This window comes from Bos indicus x Bos taurus, chromosome 11 (assembly GCF_003369695.1).
Source record: "Bos indicus x Bos taurus breed Angus x Brahman F1 hybrid chromosome 11, Bos_hybrid_MaternalHap_v2.0, whole genome shotgun sequence".
NCBI classification, from domain to species: domain Eukaryota; kingdom Metazoa; phylum Chordata; class Mammalia; order Artiodactyla; family Bovidae; genus Bos; species Bos indicus x Bos taurus.
Window position 1 is genome coordinate 30986545 of NC_040086.1, and position 16244 is coordinate 31002788.

Sequence of the window (16244 nt, forward strand, 5' to 3'; positions counted from 1 at the left end):
AAGGAGATAGACACAGATTAAAGAATCAGTAGAATAATGTGCTGAATGGATTGACCTGTGTGTGGTTCAGTGACTAGGAGTTGAATGGGGAGGTCTGCTTGGGAAGCATTGGTGCCTGTCTCTCTGTTCAGTGTTCTGGAGCTAGCTTATATTGTGGACGGCTCATCGCAGCTGCAAAATACGTGAGTTGCTGTCATTTGCACTAGGCGGCTCCACTTGTGGAAGACTGTGGTATCTTGTCAGTATCTCAGGATCCAGATCTGCTGGTGGATGTTGAAAGGAGAGAGTGGTTGGTAGGAGAGAGATGCAGAGTCACTTAGAGTTTGGTAAAGCCAATTCTTTAGCAGAAATGATTCCTGGGTAGTAAAAGTGTTCGTAGAAGTGTTTATTTCAAGCATACTGGACACTTGCTAAAGCAATCAAACTAGGAAACTATCATAAGACTTCCTTATTTTGGACTGACAGAAAAATGTTTCTCTGGTACCTCCACAGATTAAGAAAAATCTATAAACATTTATATCAGTAGGGACAAAGAGGATAAGTAGATACTGTTCGTCTTGGAGTGAGACTTAAATTGCAAATATTCCCACTTTTGCTCTGTTCCGCTAACATAAATACACAGACATACAGAGTCTAATCACTGACAGTTCCTTCCACGTGGCCTGGAAATCTAACATTGTATTTTAATTCCTTTGTAAAAGCATATTCCACTCTTAGGATGCAAATATCCTCAGGGGAATAGCAAAACAAGGCATTATTAGTTATTCACATCTTCATGGAAGTGGGTTTGTTGTGACTATGGGCTAAGGGTAGGCTTGGAGAGAGGCCAGAACACAAAGTAAAGCAGCGAGGGGTGTTCAGAGGGTGATTCTGAGCAACCATATTTTGAGTAATTAAGGGAACCTCAGAATGGGATTTGATCTCTGAGCCTTGAAAGCCAGGTGGAAGAGTTTAGAGTTTCTTTGAGCAGAAGAATGACTTATTGAACGCTGTGATTTTATTAGATTAGTCTTGAGAGCCTTAAACAGGGCACACAATAGGTGTTCATTCATTATTAAGTGACTGGAAGGAGAAAGGATTGAAGATAGGAAGGGGATGGGATGGCTGTTACACAGGTGGACAGGAGGTGAGAGCTTACCTCCTCACACTGTCGCCTCATCTGTCAAGTCACTGCATCACATGGCAAAGATTTATTGGGTGTCTGCTCTGTTACTAAAACTTCCTGTGAATTTCTGCAGAGATTATAGTTCTGCCCAGTAGCTTTTGTCCCTCTACCAGAATGAGATAACTTGGGGCTGGTACTGTTTGTTTTTGAGTCTCTCTATCCATCACATCCATCCAAAGATGGGCACAATAAAGGACAGAAATGGCAAAGACCTAATAGAAGCAGAAGAGATCAAGAAGAGATGGAAAGAATACACAGAAGAACTGCACAAAAAATGTCTTAATGACCTGGACCATCATGACAGTGTAGTCTCTCACTCAGAGCCGGACATTCTGGAGTGTGAAGTCAAGTGGGCCTTAGGAATCACTGCTGCCAATAAAGCTTGTGGAGGCGATGGACTTCCAGCAGAGCGCTGTAAAAGTGCTGCACTCAATTTGTTAATTTGGAAAACCCAGCAGTGGCCACAGGACTGGAGAAGATCAATCCTCATCCCAATTCCCAAGAAGTACAGTACTAAAGAATGTTCAAACCACTGGACAATTGCACTCATCTCCCATTCTAGTAAGGTTATTCTCAAAATTCTCCAAGATAAACTTTACATTACATAAACTGAGAACTTCCGGATGTTCCAGCTGGGTCTAGAAAAGGCAGAGGAACCAGAGATCAAATTGCCAACATTTGCTGGATCACAGAGAAGGCAAGAGAATTTCAGAAAAACATCTACCTCTGTTTCATTGACTATAATAAAGCCTTTGTGTGGATCCTAACAAACTGTGGGAAACTCTTAAACCAGGCCATCTTGCCTGTCTCCTGAGAAACCTGTATGTGAGTCAAGAAGCAACAGTTAGAACCCTGAATGGAACAACTGACTGGCTCAGGATTTAAAAAGGAGTACGACAAGGCTATTTATTGTCACCCTGTTTATTTAACTTATACTCAGAGCACATCATGCAAAATGCCAGGTTGTATGAGTTACAAGCCGGCATCAAGATTGCTGGGAGAAATATCAACAACCTCAGATATGTGGATGACACCACTCTAATGGCAGAAAGCAAAGAGGAACTAGAGAGCCTCTTAATGAGAGTGAAGGAAGGGAGTGAAAAAGCCGGCTTTAAACTCAATATTAAAAAAGCAAAGATCATGGCGTCCAGTCCCATCACTTCATGGCAAATAGAAGAGTAAAGGTGGAAGGGTAAAAGGTAGATTTCCTCTTTTTGGGCTCTAAAATTACTGCGAATAGTGACTGCAGCCATGAAATTGGAAGACAGTTGCTTCTTGGCAGGAAAGTTATGACAAACCTAGACAGTGTGTTAAAAGGAAAGACATAACTTTGCTGACAAAGGTCTGTATAGACAAGGCTACGGTCTTTCCAGTTGTCATGTATGGATGTGAGAGCTAGACAGTAAAGAAGACAGAGTGCCGAAGAACTGATGCTTTCTGATTGTGGTGCTGGAGAAGACTCTTGAGAGTCCCTTGGAAAGCAAGGAGATCAAACCAGTCAATCTTAAAGAAAATCAACCCTGAATACTCTTTGGAAGAATTGATGCTGAAGCTGAAGCTCCAATACTTTGGCCACCTGATGCGAAGAACTGACTCATCAGAAAAGACCCTGATGCTGGGAAAGACAGAAGGCAGGAGGAGAAGGGGACGGCAGAGGATGAGATGGTTGTATGGCATCACCGACTCAATGGACCTGAGTTTGAGCAAGTTGGTGTTGGACAAGGAAGTTGGTGATGGACAGAGAAGCCTGGCATGCTGCAGTCCATGGGGTCATGAAGAGTAGGACATGACTTGGTGACTGAAAAGCAGTGAACGTCCCTCACATCTAGCAGAGTACCAGACACACATTGAATAGATGCTCAATCAACACCTACCAAATACATGACATGTAAGCCCTGCTATATTCAGTGAATGAGTGAGGATGTCTGCTTTATTACTGACTGTTCTTAGAGCTGGTGGGCTGGACAGAAGGGGTAATAATGGGCAGGTGTTTTTAATCCTTGTCTTTCAAGCTGGTCTCATGATGGCAGCCTTTCTTTATAAGGTCCCACTTTGGTTAACATTTCAACCCATGTGCTTTCTGGAAGTGACTGCTTTTGAAAGCTGAAATCCTGAAAAGTAGTCCCAACAGGAGACATCATAAGACAATGGCTGACAGGACTTAGCAATCCTGAACTGTTTCAACATTGTTAGCATTCTTGATTTTGAGCTACAAAGCAGAAAGGGAAACGGCAGTCAGTAATATGATGCTGAGTCAGGAGAGGCAGGCATTAAATTGTGTTCTGTGCCCTGTTTAATAAAGTGCATTATAGCCAGTGCCACAAATTTGATTTGAACAATTTCTATTTTTCCCAGCAAAGATGTTATTACAGGTCAATCATTTCCATAAGTGAGAGCACATTTCTGGTGTATACTACACTGACAGATGGCTAGAAGACCTCTCTTTCATGATCCCAGGTGGAATAAAAAGGCAATTTACTATCTATAGGACTGTGGGTATACTGGTAATGGAAGAGAATCATTCTTATACAAATAACTCAGTGTTTGAATCTGAACTATCAAATGAATCTGAGCTATAGCCAAATCAATTTGATAAACCATCAGAATATGATTGTACTGGCTCCAGCCTGCAAAAGCAATGCATTAAATTTTCCCCACAGGAAACGGTTTCCCAAGGAAACAGCAATTGCTTGATTGCTTAAAAAAAAAAAGAAAACTTGAGTGAGTTCAGAATATAAGGTGAAAACTCAGATGGCTGCTGACGTTCAAGGTCAAGACTCATGAGGGGGAAATCGGGATGCTAGACTGCTCTTGGAAACTCAATGGAGCTTGTCTGTGTGCCCTTGGCTTTCTCTACATCTCTTTCTCTTTGCAATGGAGCATCTCATACTTGCACCCTCAGGTGTTCAGGGACTCCCTGCTTTTCACTCAGCTAAAATTTTTGCCTTCAGGAAAGGAGTTATGATTGGTTTGGGTGCCCTCCCCTTGACTCCCTTAGAATCCCTCGCATATATGTACTGGGGCAAAGCACTGAGCCTCCTGGGAGGAAGATACACCACTGTTGGCTCTTGGAGGAGATATGGAGACTGGGCCAAGCTTCCCAACTCCCAGCCCTGGTTCAGGGGCCGTGATTCTTGGTGCGCTTTCTGGACCAGCAACATCAGCTTCACCTTCAAGTTATTAGAGATGCAGGTTCTCAGGCCCACCCCTGACCTATTAAATCAAACCTACTGGGAGTGGGATTAGCCATCTAGAGTTTTACAAGCATGCTGTGTGATTCTGATGCATGGTCAAATTTAGAACTATAGCTTAAGGCCATTTGAGGACCACTTGCCACTGAGGTGGCTCATTGCTGAGTTCTGCTCTGGGATTTGCCCTCACCTGACTTACCCAAGACTTGACATCTCCCCTGGGCCTGCCTGCACTCAGTGACTGTTGATGAAGAGGATCGGCCCCTTGCATTAATTCAGTCAACTCTGAAGGGCCATTCTAACTCCAGAGCTCCCCCTAGAATCAGCTGAAGCTTCTGTTGCAAGTGCATTGGAGTTCAACTTTCCTCTTAGCCTGATTCTGCTTCCATCAAGTACTCCCTACAGGCTCCAAGAGCACTCTCCAGAAAGCCTTCTGCATGCAAATACCCACATCACAGTCTCATGTTCAGTGAGAGGAATCTGACCCAAGCAACAGTCACAGCCCTAGCCTGAGCTGCATCTACGGTGGGCTGAGTGGTCTACACACACTTCTCCTACCCATGAACCCACAGCACCAGCATGGGCTTGTACTCTGCACACACACTAAACAAAAAGCCTTCAGGCCAGGGTTTTCCTGGGATTGGCACATAAGGCTGAAATAAAGGATAGACTAGGTCCTAAAGCCCCAGGTGAGCAGCCACAGAGGCTGGGAAGACATCTAGAGAGGTTAGTCTAGACAGACTAACCTGAAAGCCCCAGAAAAGGAGGCTCGATGTTAAGCTGACCAACCTTCTTGCCCCTAAGGGGAGAAGAAGGAGGCGATCAGCAGTTAGAGACTGGGATGTAGGCCAGGATCTTACACACATATCCTCATGCATTGAAATGAAAAGATGTAGAAATGTATTACCCCTCTCTACCTTTTTGCGTGCTTGCTAAGTCGTTTCAGTCGTATCCAACTCTGAGAGACCCACCATGGGCCATAGTCCACCAGGCTCCTCTGTCCATGGGATTCTCCAGCCAAGAATACTGGAATGGGTTGCCATGCCCTTCTCCAGGGGATCTTCCTGACCCAGGGATCAAACCTGTGTCTCTTATGTCTCCTGCATTGGCAGATGGGTTCTTAATGACTAGTGCCATGTGGGAAGCCCCTCTACCTTTTTAAGTCATGGCAAATGCTTCCTAATTCCTTTGGATTTTCTGTAAATTTTACTCACTGTTTCTGTGGTGAAAGTGTAGAAAATGGGCCTGTAACTTGAAGACTCTGCAAAACTGCTGGTGATGATATTATCCCTCTTCTTGCTGGCATTCATGGCAGGGCTGATTGGGGGTCTGTGTTGGTGTTTTCCACTGGAGACCCTGGTCAGACATCCTGTGCAGTGCCTCAGCCTGGGACCTACTGTCAACATCAAGGGACGTTCTTCTATGCTTTTACTAGTGTTCTTGGGCTGGGGGCAGGGTCTTGTGTTTATAGTTTTTTTCCCCCCATTTTAGTTCACAGTAAATTGAGGGTCCCTTTTAGATGTTCAGTTGGACCTATTGAAGTACTTTAGGTGACAAGGTATGGGGGGAATGCATAGGATATGAGGCAGGAGGCCTAGTTTCTGGTCCAGGCTCTGCCACTTAGTGCAGCAGTGTGAGTGTTGGCAGGTTACTTCCCATTTCTGGCTCTGGTGTCCCCAGCTGGGTGATGAGCTGGACGAGATCCTGTCCAGCTTGAATGTTCTCAGTAGCAGACAGTAGTTAAGCTGCTGCGATGTCAGAGCGTACCTGGTGCAGGTCACACGTGGAAACCTACCATCACAGACATGTTCTGCCATGAAAGATAGGGGTGCTGGTTTAGGCACGTTCAAAGCCTTTAGGACTGTTCACTAAGTGAAATTAACACACTGTTGTTCTCCTGGTCGAAGACATCAAATACACTCTGTTTGTCTCCCAGGTACTCTAAGAATAAGAAACATTGACTAAGCATTGCAAGCTATAAGTGTGTTAGTCACTCAGTCATGTCTGACTCTTGGCGATCCCATGCACTGCCGCCTCCCAGGCTCCTCTGTTCATGGGATTCTCCAGGCAAGAATACTGGAGTGGGTTGCCATGCCCTCCTCCGGAGATCTTCCTGACCTAGGGATCGAACCCACATCTCCTGCATTGCAGGCAGATTCTTTACCAACTGAGCCACCAGGGAGGCCCTACTGGTTCTAAAGACTTTGTGTATTAAAGCACAGGGACTGTATGCCTGGCACTCCCCATTTGTTACTCGCAGGTCCTACTTGACACTTCATAGCATACATGATAGTTCAATATATTAAGTTGCATATTTAGTTCTGTTATCTGACTCTCCTTTATAAGAATATAAGCTTTCTGTGAGGAAGAACTTCTGTTCCTTGCACTATATACAGTGCATAGCATAGGGCTGGTGCTTAAAAATCTATCTGTTCAATGAGTGAATATATGTATATTCACTCTCTCTCTCTCTATATATATATGTATATACACATACACTTACATATATATTATTAAGCTTCAAACAGTATTAGGACATGGATATTATTGTTCCTGTCATTGTTTTAGGTGAGGAAACTGAGGTTTAGAGACGTGAGAGAACTGGTTTTAAACCTAGGTAGTCTTCTCTGGCATCTCTGCTTTAATCATGCAAACATCCCTTCTTTCGTACATGTTGCCTCTCTGAAACCAGGCATTCTGGAATGATCTTTGAACTTATTCAAAGAGACAGAGTCCCATATAAAAGTTACAACAGATCCTTTATCATCGTTAATAATCATTAATAGAATTTCTGCTCCGCCACACAGGATCTCGTTCTAGAGGTGCACGGGTTCCAACCTGAAGGAGAATGCAGCTGCCCCCTGGTGTCTGTGGGGAATTGGTTCCAGGATCCATTGCAGACACCACAATCCATAGATGCTCAAGTCCCATGGCCTTGCCTTTCTTATCCATAGTTCTGCATCAAGGATTCAACCAACTGCAGACAGTACATATTTATTGAAAAATATCCATATGTAAGTAGACTCATGCAGTTCAAACCTGTGTTGTTCAAGGGTGAACTGGAAAGCTTTTTGGTGAAAATGAAAGTGATGTTGATAGATGGTAGGTAGGTAAGTAAATAACCTATGTACTGACTGCCAAGTAAGAGGTACAAGCTAGTGGCTCGTAAGTGCCTGAACTGACCTCAGAATGCAACAGTCATTCTGCAAACCTTTACATCTGTTCACATGTTTATCTGTTCCTTTGCTTACTATTTCTTCTTGTATCTGACTCCTTCCTCTGGATACCTTTCTTCTTCCTGCAGTACATTTGTCCATAGATGTAGTGGGTCTTGCTTAGAGCCTGGGGAAATACATTTTAAAGAAGCTCTTGCAGATCTGGGCCCTTCAGCCATGAAGGCTATGAGAGTTGCAGGAGGAGGAATTTACTGTTAGCAGAGATTGTCAATGAAGAGTGGGGGTTGGAGTGACCCATGTGAAAGGGAAGAGCAGGGGCAAATAAAAACAGAGGAAAGTCACTCCTGGTGGTAGAAATGAAGACGAGCAAGCAACAATAGAAGGAGAGGTGCTGATACAGTGGCATGAGGCACTGGAGGCATCCTAAGAGGTCTGGAATTGAGGCAAAGAGGATCCAAACATAAATGTGTGTATTTCTCACTGGTTTGAACAAAACTCCTGGACCCTGAGGGTGAAGATGAAGAAATGTGCTTTTCCTTTCAGGGAAAGGATGTATAGCAGAGTGGTTAAGAGCGCTCTTAGGAGTCAGACCAGCTTGGTGTTACATCTGCGCTCTAAAATTTCTGTGACCTTGGGTGAATTGACCCGTGCAGGGAAGCCAGTTTTCCCTTCTCTAAAATGGGACCAAATAGCTCCTACCACAGAGGTTATTATAAGGATTAAATTAGAAAATGCCTCTTACATTTTTGAAACACACTCTGGGACTTGGTAAGTGCTCATTAAGTAGTTGTTGTTGTTACTGTATTGATATTTAGAGTGTAGATCAGCCCTAAATTGTCCTATACACCTTTGCAGATGACGCAGATAAAATTTGATCTTAATTGCCAGCCCTGTCCTGTAAGCGTCCCTGAATGGGAGAAAGTTGACTGCTAACTTACAGACACTGATCTCTTGGACAAACTTGACTGCTAACTTACAGATGCTGATCTCTTTCACTTGGAAGCGAGGGAGGCTACTCACAGAATGACCGGTCCAGAGGCTCCCTGGAAAACATCATTAGGCAGTTCTTCCAAATTACTGTTATCACTTAGATTCCTGGGGATGGAGTTGAGAAAAGAAGGAGGGAAACACAGAGCCACATAAACATCACTGTTAAAAGAGCCATTTCCCTCTAAATGGCCTGGAAGAATAGTCGGGGCTACTTACAGCTCATCGAGTTGGGTTCCATTGAATGCACAGTTGTGTATTTCTTGAATCCCATTCTTACTCAGCCATCTGAAATAAAAGACCCATTAAAAAACCAATAATGTCAGATGCAAACAGTACATGAGTTTCATAATTGGAAGCACTGGGGCAAGGTCAGACAGCACAGGTTAGTGGCATAAATAAAATACCACCCTAAGACTCAGGGAGCAGGGTGGAAGGGAGACTGATTTATCACTGTATAACCTTTTGTAATGCTGGAAGTTTGCATTATGTGCATGTATTACTTATTCAGAGAAATCAATGAAATTTAATTTTGAGAAGGCACACTTAGGCATAGCAGCCTGGATTCCATAAGGTCTTTGCACATATCATTTGTGTGTAGAAATGATGCCATGGGAGGAGCAGACAAAGATCTTTCCCATCCTGAAGGACAGAGATCATACTGTTATTGAACAAGTGTCTGTTAGACAGAGAAAGAACATATTGTATCCCCTTTATCTATTGCCTTAAGCCTCTCATTCATGCTCATTCACAGCAGCGGGCCTGGCTGTCATCAAAAAGTGATCTAATTAAACTGTCAGACAACCTGAACATCTCCCATGACCCATAAAGGACCTGGCTATTGGAGGTTTGTGGAGGTGGCTCTGGGTTAAGCCAGAAAGGAAGAGAAATCAATTATAGAGGCTGTGGGCTGTGGCAGGGTGAGATGGTGTGAGCAGGCGAGGAAGGAGGCTCTGGGGGAGGTGGGACGGGATGGGGAATCGTCATCCAAATTCTGCAAAGAAGGTCAGTGAGCAGGTTTGCCTGGACAGGGGAGCCCAAGGGCACCTTGGGCTGACAGATCTGCACTGCTGTGCTCCTGTATGGTCTGAAAACAAAAACAGAAACCCAAGTATGGGAGAGCTTAGCCCAGGGAGCCTGGGATCACTTGTTCTCGATTTGCCATCAGGTCCTCGTCCTTGTCAACTCGGTGGGTTTGCAAATAGCACTGTTCCCAAAGCTGACCCAGGGACACTCCCATGTGTCCAGGATGTTGAGAGTTTTTGTTGCTGCAGTGAGGAGCCCAACAAGCTTAAAATCAAAGAAGGACACTGTGTGTGTTTTTCTTCCCCCTGAAAGCTAGTTAGCTGAAAATCCACACAGGAGCAATGCAGGTCTTTCAGAACATTAGCAACAAACTGGTGGATTCTGATGGCCAAGAAGTAGCTGTGCACCCCCAGTCCTGCCTGCCCCACACCTTCCCAAGTGTACCCAGCACATCCAGCCTTCCTGACTGATTTGCCAGCCAATTGGCTGGGGGTGACAGTGCTGAAGCAGCTGTCCCTAACTGGTGGGAGGTGGATCCTAGGGGCTCTGGACCAGACAAAGGAGTCAACAAGCTTTTTCTACGAGGGGCCCAGTAATATATTTTAGGTTTTGTGGTCCAATAGGCAAAATGAGAATATTACATAAGTACTTTGTATTAGTCACTCAGTTGTGTCCGACCCTGTGACCCCATGGGCTGCAGTCCACCAGGCTCCTCTGTCCATGGGATTCTCCAGGCAAGAATACTGGAGTGGGTAGCCGTATGCTCCTCCAGGGATCTTCCAACCCTGGAATTGAACCCACATTGTCCTTTCCTGCATTGCAGGCGGATTCTTTACCATCTGAGCCACCAAGAAAGTCACCAGGTACTTTATATGGGTAATTAAAAAACAATTTCCATGAGATTTTTATTGACCAAAGTTACCAAAGTATAATAGTAATAATTAAGTACAATTTTTTTGGTAATATAGGTCTACTATTGAAAATAATGGATTTTTTTTTCTTTTATTTGGAGTACTATTTTGCTTCATTTAGGTTCAGCATTCATGTTCCTTATCATCAAAATCTTGATTTATAGAAACAAGTCCTAGATCAAGGACTAGATTTGGCCTGTGGGCTGTAATTGGCTGACCCTTAATCCAGCAAAAGTGGTGAGGAAATCCATGTGACTGCCACTTATCTTTTTTTATAGGCTAGATAATTAATACTTTTTTCATGAATAGAAATAGATGTGGCTATGTAAAATGCAGACTAAGATAATTATTGTATTCAAAGTAGCCCTTTTTCTTTACAGATTTTCTTAATCAATAGAGGAGGTAGCATTTTTTGATGTCAATAATGGATTATCACACAATAAACAAATTATGTCCAGAATTCCTGCCCAGGGGGTTATGTTAGGCAGTAGAACTCTCAAACTATTACCAGAAAAGCTGGTAATTGTCAAATACATGCCTAGTCTCTTAAGAGAGGTAGTGCTGGTTTTAAAACCTCATCATGATGGTGATGACAAACATGGCAGAACATCAGCTAAGGAATAACTGAATCATGGTTTTCCTTAGTCTTTTTTTTTTTTTTTTTGATCTTTTCCCCAGTATGTTCAGTCATTGAAGGCTCAGAAAGCTCCAGAAGCAGAGTCTGTCCTCTTTCTAAAGAATGAAGGTGTGGGAGGACCTGGCCCATGAAAGCTCACTGAGGGGCAGGAAGACGGAAGCCAGTTGAGGAAGGGAGGAAACGCATGTGGAGTAAGGCCGTAGCTAGGTACTTCCCTGTTCAGACTTTCTGGTTGCGTGGTCAGTGGAGAGGTGGGGAAGGACTCCAGGGCCTCCTTGTGGTGGGCTTTTACTCTTCATTTCCCCCTGAGCCGCTAGCCAAGTGTCTGATAATCCTTCATTGTTGGACTATTTTAAAAATATATTTACTTATATGTATGTAGAAAAGGGGTTTAGGATTTTGAAAGATGCAAAGAGAGCTTTTGCCATCATCAGAGCTACTTTGCCAGGTTTTTTTTCCCCCGAGTACCCTTGGGTGTCCCTAGAGGCAGAAAGTGTCCCTATAGCCAGAAGTAGGGCCCAGACAAAGAACAACTGAAGACTTAAACTGTGGAGTGTGGACCTTCTGATTCTGTTATATATGGATTAAGGGCCATCCGAGGTTAAGGGGAAAAAAAAGAAAAAAAAAAACTTCTCTCACAAATGTGAATTGGTCCTTTGGAGACATGTCTGAGAAGTGTTGATTCTTACAAAAACTGTCCTCACTAGGAAAGTAGGTTCTCAGTTCTGGGGATCCACATAGTATCCATGGACAGGAGTCAGTGAAGAACAGCTATGATCTCTATTTTTTATTTTTTGTAGTCTCAGGTTTCTGAGATGGTGTCTCAAGTTCTTATTTCCTTAAGTTCTTTTCCTCCACTTGGGAAGAGTTAAGACTAGGTAGGTCAGGAGAGCTTGCTTTCTGTCTGATGTTCTGGACAAAAAGGATGCACGCTGCTGCTGCTGCTAAGTCGCTTCAGTCGTGTCTGACTCTGTGCGACCGCATAGATGGCAGCCCACGAGGCTCCCCCGTCCCTGGGATTCTCCAGGCAAGAACACTGGAGTGGGTTGCCAGTTCCTTCTCCGATGCATGAACGTGAAGAGTGAAAGTTAAGTCTCTCAGTTGTGTCTGACTCTTAGCGACCCCATGGACTGCAGCCCACCAGGCTCCTGCGTCCATGGGATTTTCCAGGCAAGAGTACTGGAGTGGGATGCCATTGCCTTCTCCGAAAGGATGCATATCAGTGCACAAAACTGTGAGAATGTTATTAGTACACACCAGTTTTTAAAAAGTGAGATAATTGACATCTGACATTATGTTAATTTCAGGTTCCCACTTATATGTTTTCTATAAAAATACTCAGTTCCCTGGTGGTCTGGTGGTTAGGACTTGATGCTTTCATTGCCCATGGCCCAGGTTCAGGCCCTGATTGGGGAACTGAGATCCCACAGGCCTCAGTGCAGCCAAAAAAATAAAAAGAACTGTATTACTAAACTTGCCACATGAACTCATTTTGAATACATATATTTGAATCACAATATTTAAAAATGACATGTATGTTCAGAGCAACATTTAACACAGCGCAAGCATCCAGGTAGTTCTGATTCCATTGATCACTAAGCTCCTCCCTCCATTATGCCAGCCAAGAATCCCTTTGCTGTAATATAGTAGGCCAGTGGTCCTCAGACGCTCACCATTTTCCAGAGGTTCCCTTTTACCTTTTTGTTTTAACCTTCGTGGCTTTGGAGATTCTGTTTCCTCTGCTCCTCCTTTGCCAATGCTGTGGCTAAATTCCACTCATCTTTTAAAGCCTTCCTTCTCTCACTTAACTCTTCCTTCAACTCTCATGTCAAATTGTATTATTCCTCTTCTATGCTTAGAACAATTACTTTTATTTTACACATATTTCCTGCTGCTTATTTCTTTTGCTCTCTTGTTCTCTCATGGTTCTCACACCTCATCAACTCATTCCAACACACACACACACACACACACACATTTCAAATATCATGAACAATATTCAGCGGAAGGATTAGGTATTATCTACAATTTTGTCCTACTGCTGTGTGCTCTGAATCCATGCCTTTGATTTTATATTTTCCTTCATACATCCTATTTCTCTGCTAGTCCCTTTCAAATTTTTCTGTTGGTTCTCTGTAATAAAGTTTTTGGGCTCCCCTTGTGGCTCAGCTGGTGAAGGATCCGCCTGTAATGAGGGAAACCTGGGCTTGATCCTGGGTTAGGGAGAGCCCCTGGAGAAAGGAAAGGCTACCCACTACAGTATTCTGGCCTGGAGAATTCCATGGACTCTATAGTCCATGGGGTTGCGAAGAGTCAGACACACCTGAGTGATTTTCACCATAATAAATTTACATCAAATACTGTGTTTAGCTTTATTCTAAAAGACTGATGCTGGGAGGGATTGGGGGCAAGAGGAGAAGGGGACGACAGAGGATGAGATGGCTGGATGGCCTCATTGACTCGATGGACGTGAGTCTCAGTGAACTCTGGGAGTTGGTGATGGACAGGGAGGCCTGGCGTGCTGCGATTCATGGGGTGGCAAAGAGTTGGACACGACTGAGCGACTGATCTGATCTGCCTATTTCCCTCTGTTCCCTCCCCATCTCTCTTGTTGTTGTTTTTGTTTGTTTTTCATATAGATGGGTCTCTGGATCATATTACTGCTTTGACAAGAACCAACATTCTTTCTGGAGTAGAACTTGTTTTTTGTACATACCGCATATTGAAACACACAGTATATTTTAAAGAACCACAGCAATTTGTGAAATGTAAAGAGAAAATACTTTTCTTACATGTGTAATTGCAATTACCAGTCCCCCAAATGTTATTCTGTTCATTTAACTTTCAAGGATCCCATAAGCACTTGGGTAGCCTGAGTGCCCTATTGGGGAGTGGCCATCTTGGGGAGTGGATAAACTGCTACATAGGCTACTGGCACAGATGATTAGAAGATAGTTCATTAACAATGTAGAGTACATTTACAAACTTTCCCCAAAATCATAGAGAGTAACTCAAGCTCATTAAAAAACGTGATTGTCCTAAGCAAATGTGAAGTCATCTTATATGCCCAGTGTGTGGCTGAACAGGAGCTGCTTGGCATGGTTATGAGGGAATATCCATGTCTTCCTGATTCAGACTCCTCCTCGGTCTTTTTCTTTGGGCAACAAAAGCCTTTCTAGGCAATAACTAACTTTATTGATGCATGAGTTATTCTGTCCCTCAGAACAGATGTTGCATCACAGGAGACCATCATTCAAAGAGCAATTTTAAACACTTGAATCGCACCACAGAATCATAAATTATTAACATGGCTCCATGCTGTGATTTGGAAATGTAAAGTTGGGAAGAGAGAGAAAAACACAGAACGAGAGAGAAATTGGAATGGAGAAATGCCAAAGTTATACCCCACTGCCCGGCCCTGCAAAAAAAGGAACATACCATTATGACAAAGAAAGCATTACATGAAAAGCCAAATGTTACTCCATTGGATTTTTTTTCTTTACTTACACAGTCATACTTTCAAAACTTAGCCCCATGAAAGAATTTCTTTCAACTGTGTGGATGTTTATATTATCTTGAATATCTCTGGAACAAAGTACAGACAGATTAGATGTTTATACCAGCTCTATCCTGTGTCACCTCCCCACATGTAGTCTACTTGGCACGGTGTAGTCTTTAACTGAGGTAATGCTTGAATAGTTATTGTTCTGAAGAATGAGGAGCTCAACGTTTGGGAAATTGATGACATCTAATTTATCTCTAGTATATCAGTTCTTCTTAAAAGTGCAATTGCAGACATGCAGTCTGTTACATCTCTGAAAGTTTTCTAGGCTAATTCAACTGTGTGAGGTTCTAACGTACTCCTTTATTATCCTTGCCTCCACAGTTGGTACCTGCTCAATATGACAAAGTCACTTAAGCTGACCTTTCATTTCTACCAAACCTCTCCATTCACCTTAGTCGGGCCTTCATCTTCCTCCATTTCAATCTACTTCTTGAAGCTAGTTTTCTTCCTCTGACCTCTTTTGAGTCACAGAAAAGTGTGATCATTGGTTTTCCTCTTCCTGACTAAAAGGCTGAAGAAAATCTCATTTTTCTGTTTGCACCTCATCCTCTGAAGCTTCCCTGTCGAGTCTGATCTAACATTTAAATGTAAAAGGAGTAAACTCTCTGGGACAATTTGAGGAACTAGAGGGGATTCTCTGTTTTTCTCTCTCTCTCCCTCGCTCCTTCCTTCCCTTTGCTCACTACATCCCTTTCCTACCTCTTTCTTTTGCATCTGTCCAGATTCTTACAATTTCACTATTGAAAATAAACTTGCTATTATATGTTGCCTTTTCTGTTGGTCTTTCAAAATAGATACCTTGGGAAAAGGTAAATACATTGTCATTAACACTTCAGTCAAGTGATTTCTTTATGCCTAGGGCAGCCTGGGCATTCTGGAAGGAGGAGGGGAGGCTGGTGGAAGACAAGGGGAGTTACAGGAGGGAGGCGTGAAAAGCCCTCAACAGTGAAGGAAGGAGAGACTTCCTGATGTGCTGCAAGCTGGCTCTGTTGACAGCTGTCTGACTGAGGAGCCTGCTGACTCAGCCTGCTGACTAAGTTGAGATTAGCTGGTCTTTAGGTAAAGCTGGGATGCTTGCTGTTTACCTTCCTACCCCTGCTCACCCAGAGCAACACGTTTGGAGAATGTAGACTACACAATGCTTTTTACAGGCCCAGAGGCTGTTGCGCAGAACAGCTATGAGTAAAGAGTTGGTGACCGCTCTTCAAACTTACAGTAAAACCTTTTGGAGAGACTGAATCTTGTGAACAGCTGGCAAGTGCTTAATACCTGTGTTGGATATTAACCTAGAGAGAGACAAAATAAGAGTGAGTGAAAAATGAAGCTGGCTGTTTTAACAATTGCCACCGTCTAGGCTTTCCAAATACAAAATATCCATATTAAGCTTTCAGGAAAACTACCAGAAAATCCCATAATACATGTGAATCATGCTTATATTTTCTATTTTAAGGCTCTAATCAGGGTTTAGGAAGCTGCTGATACCTTAGAGAAAAGAAACTTATACTCAGACACAAAGATGGACACAATGCACACTTTTGCTAAAGAAGAAGAAATCAACATAATCCCAAAAGTAATTTGCAACTGGA

General features: G+C 43.3%; 1 protein-coding gene across 5 annotated transcripts in view; it reads right to left on the reverse strand.

Moving 5' to 3' along the window:
• Positions 1-16244, reverse strand: part of FSHR (follicle stimulating hormone receptor) — a 194892-nt gene that overhangs the window by 11679 nt on the left and 166969 nt on the right. For 4 of the 5 annotated variants that reach the window (XM_027555229.1, XM_027555226.1, XM_027555230.1 and 1 more), the window contains 4 exons: positions 15873-15944; positions 14601-14678; positions 8739-8807; positions 8553-8627 (listed from right to left, as the gene is read on the reverse strand). In XM_027555229.1, the coding sequence (XP_027411030.1) occupies positions 8553-8627; positions 8739-8807; positions 14601-14678; positions 15873-15944 (294 nt within the window). The remainder of the gene's footprint in view (positions 1-8552; positions 8628-8738; positions 8808-14600; positions 14679-15872; positions 15945-16244) is intronic. The other variant, XM_027555227.1, reaches the window with a different exon arrangement.